The sequence below is a fragment of the Penaeus japonicus genome, unplaced genomic scaffold (assembly GCF_977035675.1).
Source record: "Penaeus japonicus unplaced genomic scaffold, GWHDUDI00000001_assembly GWHDUDI00000006, whole genome shotgun sequence".
Lineage (NCBI taxonomy): Eukaryota > Metazoa > Arthropoda > Malacostraca > Decapoda > Penaeidae > Penaeus > Penaeus japonicus.
This window is the reverse complement of record NW_028234408.1, coordinates 35,872,147-35,879,646: the sequence shown is the minus strand read 5'-3', so window position 1 is coordinate 35,879,646 and position 7,500 is coordinate 35,872,147. Positions and strand designations below refer to the sequence as shown.

Here is a 7,500-nt window from a genome sequence, read left to right as displayed (position 1 = left end):
CTGCCAAGAGAGCACAGCACTTCTATTATTTTTTGCACACAATCAAATGTAACTCTTTTTGATACTGCAAATAATTCTGATATCTCTCTGTGTGAAACAGGAGTTCCTAAGTACCAAAGTGTCATATACAAGGCCTTCTTTGGTCCTAAATTGAGGCTGGTACGTGAAGGTCGACCCATATACCCCTTCGATTTCCTTGATAATCATATCAAAAGAACTTTTAGTAACTCCTAGGTGGTTGAAAAAGTCAGTCACTTTTTTGCTCCAGAATTTCCATGAAACCTTCTTGTTGCGGATGATCTTCCCTGCATGAAGAAGAAAAAAGCATATCTAAGCAAAGACTTTTTTTTCCTAAGAAAATATGTTTACTATAAAATGTAAATGAATACTACATGAATATATTTCACTTTCTAATCTTAAAATACAAATACTGTATAATCAAAATGATAACAGAATTTCCAGAAAAGGATTGTAATCTGTGGTTAAATACTTTAAATAATAGTCATTTACTATTACTTTTACATCATGTGAAAAAAAAAAAAAAAAAAAAAAAAACATTACAGAGATTAACAAATACAAATTCTAGACCCTACAGAACTTTAAAAATGCATCTCATGGTATCTTGGGGAAAATTTCCTTATTTGTTTTATGAAAAAAATGACGCAGTTGATTAGCATGAACACTGCCTTCTCCAAATATCTGATTTAAGTTTAAATGCAACAATTACACTGTAGTTGTTATTTGTCTAACTTATTTCCCATGCACACATAGTAAATAAATCTAAAGTATGGAAAGATTTGCACTACTGTTTACAAAAACTAGGAAGGAAGTTGGTTGGCCTTTGCCAGAGGTTTTCCTTCAAACCAATAGGAAACCCACCTTATTCAAAGGCATAAGCCGTCATACACATCAACACACATTGCAGTTGGTTGCACAATCTCTTCCATAACTTCATTGCTCTCATCTGGGGAGACCTGCAGAGCTACAGCCGTGATCTCTATTGGTCTCTCGATGAGGCCGCCATCGTATGATACGTGTGTGGTGGATCCTCTGTGTTGTTTCGGGAGCGTGTAATTTGAAATGATATCTACGATACTTTTTCCCACAATTCGCCCTACGCTTGGCAGCGCACTCACTAGCCAATCAGCGTCTATGGAGAGTAATGACGTCATTAGGCCAACCTCCTTCAGTCTTTAGGAACATAGAACGCGTTCCCTGTTTTGTACTCTACAAAAGAAGCCTTAAGTTACACGTGGATGTCAAAATGTTTAGATATTCTCATATCTTTTGCTGAATACAGGTCGAAGCATGAAAGTTAATATGATGAATTATTACACAATATCCAATAAGTCCAAAAGTATAAGACTATCGGAAACCGGATACCGCATGACAAGCGCTACGAGAACGCTTGTTTACATATCATAGCGCGTTGTGAGAATCACGTGTGTCTGGGATTGACGATTCATCTTTTGGAAGGACATCGCGAGGACTGTTGTGTACGTTCGTAAATGCGCCATAGTTCATCATGAAGTCGGGACCCAATATTCTCATCACGGGTAAGATAGAGCAAATACTAAATAACCATTTACAGATACCTTTTCACTACTGACAAAGTTCAAGTCCTGAATTTAATTTGATGAAGCTGAGAACATAAAGGGGCAGTTTATGACAATGTAGTAAAAGGAAATATGTTTGTTTTAGCTTAAATGTAAGCTAGATGTCTGGATTCAGAAACTTTTACTTGTAACTGATATTGATGCGTCCATATCCAGTGACGCCAAGGCATCGCCACTTGGCGCTCCAGAAAAGGCCAACAAGTTTACATCATGCATATCCTGGCAATATATACTTTGAATTAGGTCCTTATTTCATCACTCAGTATGAGGGTCTCTTAACCATTCAAGAGCACCTATGTAGGACACTGCACTAAATAGTTTGATATACAGATCTACAGACTTTGATAAGAGATTCTGAACTTGCCCATTGAAATAATGTTACAGTTTTAGTTCATGCTACTTTCTCAGAAAATAGTGTATGAAATCTAAAACACTTTTCATGTGACACATCTTGCTCAATATGAAAATAAAGAAGTTATTTGATATGGAAATATAATACTCTCAGGAGTTCTTTTGATCTTTCTGCATTGATAAACAATTGACTGATGAGTTTTTGGTTTACCTGATAGATGCTTGTTTGGAAAAGAGCCATCTATCAGAAAAAAAAGTATTTTAGAATGTTCATTTTGTCTTAAACAGCAACCAATGAATACAACCCATAGATGAACAAGCTTGCCTCTGCAAGCCAGTATTTGTTCTAGTACAGGCTATACATTGGTAATATGGAATACACATTGATGATATATTCACAAGGTTTATTACTAAATAAGAAACCAGTCCAAACTAACCTCAAAACTAGTTAGAGTTAGGTTAGGTCTTAGGTTAGGATTTTGTATACAAAACAGCATTCAGAATTCAAAAGTCAGTATGTATATATATATATATATATATATATATATATATATATATATATATATATATATATATATATATATATATATATATATATATATATATATATATTTATATATATATATATGTATATATATATTATGACTCATTATCATAATTAAGAAAGATTACCGAACAATTACAGTAATGTTTTCGAAACATATAAAATGATACTATAAGGCAGTGTTTCCCAAATTGTGATGTGCACTCCCTTGGGTGTGTGCGAGAAGAACATTGGGGGTGCACAAAGAAACATCTGTAATGGGGGATTTTATTTTTATGTTTCATGAAAGTTTCAAATTCCTCATCAGTTGGCAATGTAATAAGACTTGTGTTTTATGGATGCTTCAGTGGGGTTGATCCTTTCTCAAGGTTTGAAACTTAACTTAACTCTTGAGGACATCCAGCCAGACTGCAGTTTAGTTTAGTTATCGCTCAAATCTTCACACTAAACATAATGGTATTACAGTTATGATATTAGTGTTATCTCTCAGTTATATTCTTTCTGATATAATTGTTATTTTCAGTAAAGATTTGAATTTTGTAATTCTATGAAAATGTGATGGTGGAAATTTATGTTTGGAATCTTATATATACATTACCATTTGTGTAATTGCAGCTGAATATTGAATGAATCTTGAATGAGGAACCACTACTGTTTGCAGGCCAGAGAAGGAAGTATTCACATACTGGCCACATATGGAATGCTTTGAACATTTTCTTTTCAGGAACGCCTGGTGTAGGCAAGTCAACATTAGCACAACAGTTAGCCGAGAGGGCAGGGCTAGAATGGATAAATGTTGGAGACCTTGCAAAATGCAACAACTTTTTTGATGGCTATGATGAAGAAAGAGGTTGCCCCATCCTGGATGAAGATAAAGTAAGTGCTGATGATATTTAACAATTTACATGGAAGATAGAGTGATATTGTGTACATATGTACATATATATTTGATAAATTACAAAACAAAGACCTCTGCTGCTTTTGCTTTCAATCAAACAAAAGGTTTTTTTTATTAGATTAACCAGTTGATTAAGTTTACCCATTGCGGACGGGGCACCTAACGACATAACTGGTTGTCAGGGCGGGCATTCTACAACAATAGCGTCACCAGCTAAAGATTAGAGGGATGGGGAAAGGGTTTTCTCCACCCTCCGGGTAGTGCATACTAACCCAAACAATATTTTTCCATAAATTTATTATGAAATGTGGGTTTAGGCTGACTTTGGAACCCTGTAGCTCTGGAGCTAGTGCCGTTACAGCCATAATACTTAATGATTGTGTGCGCGCTTCAACTGTGAGCAGATCCTGATGTAGCATCCTGTACGCATTGACTCCCATCTTTTAGGCCTGATCGGTGCCAACATGTATGTCATGACACCCATACACAATGGTTTAACCTATATATTTGCATTTTTTTATTAATTTTACATCCACTACTAAATGACTAAAATATTTTGCAGAAACAATATAAGTAGAGTTGGGACATATGCTCCTGGTAACATTGTGTTACATCAGGTTGCCATTAATTGCTACTGCAGGTGGCAATCAGTACATGATAATTTTTAGGTAAAACTTTATTAAAAGTGGCCATTGTGTAAAAGAGGAAAATGCAATATTTATGGAATCACATTCAAGATATTCCATAGTGTAAAATTGGATACAATTTTGGTAATATACCTGAAGTATTGTTAAAAGTGATTAATTATTTAATCCAGTGGCACTGATTAGCATGTACGCACGCCATGGCAAAACGAGGCCAAACCCCAAATAACATGTGTATTTGCCATGGCTCAGCTTGGCCCATTGTGTCATGGTATGTATACATGCGATGATATTTAAGTGGCTGAAATGTTTCTGCCTGTCTTCATTTATACTCTGTAATTTTCTTTAGAAGTATAGCTTTATGGTAAATCATAATTATTACTATTATCACCTTTATGATAAGGCATTATTAATCCTTTAATGATGGGTGACAAGATATCCTGTCAAGTGGTGGCAGATATTTTGTCGTGGTTAGCCTCCTGGCCAGCGTGCCGGGTGATCGGGCATATAGCACTTGGCCGTGGCCAGTGCAGGCAAGAATCGCGAGGCATTAGGCTTATGTGTTTGAAATATCCCAGCATTTTGACTATTTAGATCCAAAATAGCCCTGTCGTTAAAGGGTGAAAGTAGCTTGGTTAACCTAATATAGCTATGAAGACATATTTTTGGTAATAATAAAAAAAAAAATGCTCTTGATAATTTGAATGTTGATGTCCCTGTAAGCATCAATTTTGAGTGTCCGAATTACCACGTCCTTAAATATCTGTTGTGACCTGATTGGTTATGAAGTGTATAGAAAATGTGTAAAACACTTTTCTGGCTTATGTATCACATTAATAAAAAGAGAAAACACTTGAAAAATATGGTGTATATACTACAATATCACTTTATTACAACCTTCTAAAGGCAATGAAATAGAAAGTATATACACCTCACAATGAGGGTAATCAGCTAAATTATGTATTACACATTCTGGCCAACAGTTGTCCAAACATAAAGTATAGAATGATTATATTGTATGTGAGGTTTCATGCATAGCTACACTTATAGAGTATAATCCCATAGTGATAAAGGCTCACTGCAAATATTTCCAAGCAGCAGACCAGCAGCTTGGAAACATACTTGGGGGCATTTGCTTAAATTATTTGAATGGTAGAACAATATGTTCCCATACCATTTCTAATATACCAATTTTGGCAATGAGCTTTAGTGATTAAAACGATGGTTCTAGCATAACTCCTTTCAACAGTAGACTATGCACTCTTCCCCTTTCCCTCCCTCCCTCCTTTCTTCTCATATTCTTTTAATATCTGTGCTACATACAGTAGCACTAAGTACATAATGTTATTTTTACTCACTTGCAGTGAATTAATCTTACAGAAAATTGGTATAGATTTTCATTTAGGTAATATAAAACCAGCTTAGACAATTGCTGTTGATATCCTTTTCCTATATCTTCATACATTTCTGCTTTCATGGTTGGTCAAATTACATTAATCATTTTTACCTTTTGCAGGTATTAGATAAGATGGATGATATAGTAGGAGAAAATGTTGCTGCTTCAATGGTTGATTGAGTCATGTTAATGATTTTTATATTTTGCAGGTTTTAGATGAGATGGAAGATATGATAGAAGAAGGAGGAAAAATTGTTGACTACCATGGCAGTGAATTCTTCCCAGAAAGATTCTTTGATATTGTTTTTGTACTCAGAACTGACAACACTGTGCTCTATGACAGACTTGCAGCCAGGTACTAGTAAAGTTCTTCACATTTACTAAATTGTATTTCAGAATTATATGTAAACGACTAACAACAGTTACTGGTAATTTAGTAAAATTTATCATCATCCAATATTATTGGCATTATTTCACCAATATTGTTTTCAAAATGTGTAACTCTCAACTGTTTTTACTGCATAGTCAATATTGTAACATGTAAAACTGATAACTTGAAAGTGGAGAATTTGAAAATATCATCCTTTTAGAAAAGGAAATAAAAAATTTGACTCAAAAAGATTAGACACAGTTTCTATCTTTATGTGTACAAATTATGAAGAAAAAAAAAAATATATATATATGAAAAGTTTATAACTTGCTTTCCAAGTTTAATGAAATACTAAGATTGTTTATAAAAGTAATATTTTTAACATGATTGTTCAAAATATTTTACTTTAAAGATAAAACATTATTTCTTTTCATTTCTAATTCCCATTTTTTTTTTTACAGAGGATACCAAGGGAAGAAGTTAGAAGAAAATGTTGAATGTGAAATAATGGCAGTTCTTTTGGATGAAGCTAAAGATAGTTATGCTGAAAATTTGGTCCATGAACTGTCTTCAAACACTCCGGAAGATATGGAAAGTAATATAGAAAAAATTATTTTGTGGATTGAAGCTTGGAAGAAGGAAAATGGTGTTTGAAATTAAAATAAAATAATTTGTAAGGTGTTATTTAGTTTTATTAATTCTTTCATAATATACAGAATATGTTCATACTATCTACAAACTGCTTATTATAAGTTTTCAGCAGTGTAGTACAACTTGCCACAGGAATACATTATTAAGTATTCAGGATGTACACACGACAAAAATATGTGAATAAGTACTACAGAACATTTTATTGTATCATATGTAATCAGAATCTTCTTATGAAAACATTTTAAAATATCCTTTCGAATATTAAGGTTACAAACCATTCTTACAAAGAAATTACTGTTTTACCTCTAGCACGACCATTAATGACATGACCATATGCATCTGGTGCAGCTTCGAATGGGAATACTTTGTCAATTACCGGTCGAATCTGAAATATAAAATTATTGATGTTAGGAGAGTTCAACTGTAAGAGTTAAACACAAGATCATGGAAGAGAACTACTGTACATTTCGTTGTACATTTACATTCTGCATGAAAGGAGACAATGCATCCTGTTTTGGCTCTCCTAATATGATCCAAAACATGATCCTCTTCCCTATAGTCTGGTAAAGAAAGAAAAAGAGAGGAAAAAAGAGAGAGAAAGAAAGATAATAGTAAGGATATGGTGAGAATAGTGAGACTCTCTATAAGGGAAAATGGAATAATGGGAAGCTAACTGTGATCTGAAAATTATAATGTTACTGATATGAATATCAAAATAATAGCTTAGGTTGCAGGGTATATTAACTGTACTGACAGAATTCCTTAAATGTACAGAAAAAAAACATATAATTTTTTTTGTAAAAATTTGAAAATATTATGTCTATAGATTCGAAGATAGCTTCTTGTCTGTAAATATGCTATCTATGTAATAGGTATAAAGCTTTATGAAAAATTGTAGTTTCTACACAGAGTGTATTTACCTTATTCTTTGACATCAAATTGGATATCTCCTTTAATGCAAATGGGTTTGGCATGTAGAAAGCCCATTTATATGCCTTGCCTTCTGACAAGGAAGTTACATTTCGACATG

The 7,500-nt window shown here is 33.5% G+C and overlaps 2 protein-coding genes and 1 long non-coding RNA gene across 4 annotated transcripts in view; 1 reads left to right on the top strand and 2 right to left on the bottom strand.

Annotated features, from left to right (window-relative positions):
• LOC147471710 (uncharacterized) overlaps positions 1–1,230 on the bottom strand; it is a 1,544-nt gene extending 314 nt beyond the window's left edge. The window contains exons 1-2 of the long non-coding RNA XR_015191101.1: positions 880–1,230; positions 1–305 (exon numbers count right to left, since the gene is read on the bottom strand). The exon at positions 1–305 is cut by the window's left edge and continues 314 nt beyond it. This is a non-coding gene — a long non-coding RNA (uncharacterized LOC147471710). The remainder of the gene's footprint in view (positions 306–879) is intronic.
• Positions 1,231–1,393: 163 nt separating this feature from the next.
• Ak6 (adenylate kinase isoenzyme 6) lies at positions 1,394–6,500 on the top strand. The gene is made up of 4 exons (XM_043017952.2): positions 1,394–1,556; positions 3,236–3,387; positions 5,659–5,804; positions 6,281–6,500. Exons 1-4 carry the CDS (start codon positions 1,526–1,528, stop codon positions 6,471–6,473), a joined length of 522 nt encoding a protein of 173 aa, XP_042873886.1. The 5' UTR covers positions 1,394–1,525; the 3' UTR covers positions 6,474–6,500.
• The window catches only part of LOC122254164 (NAD(P)H oxidoreductase RTN4IP1, mitochondrial), a 10,181-nt gene continuing 9,179 nt past the window's right edge, over positions 6,499–7,500 (bottom strand). For both annotated transcript variants that reach the window (XM_043017752.2, XM_043017830.2), the window contains exons 9-10: positions 7,391–7,500; positions 6,499–6,855 (exon numbers count right to left, since the gene is read on the bottom strand). The exon at positions 7,391–7,500 is cut by the window's right edge and continues 16 nt beyond it. In XM_043017752.2, the coding sequence (XP_042873686.2) occupies positions 6,751–6,855; positions 7,391–7,500 (215 nt within the window). In that variant the 3' untranslated portion in view covers positions 6,499–6,750. The remainder of the gene's footprint in view (positions 6,856–7,390) is intronic.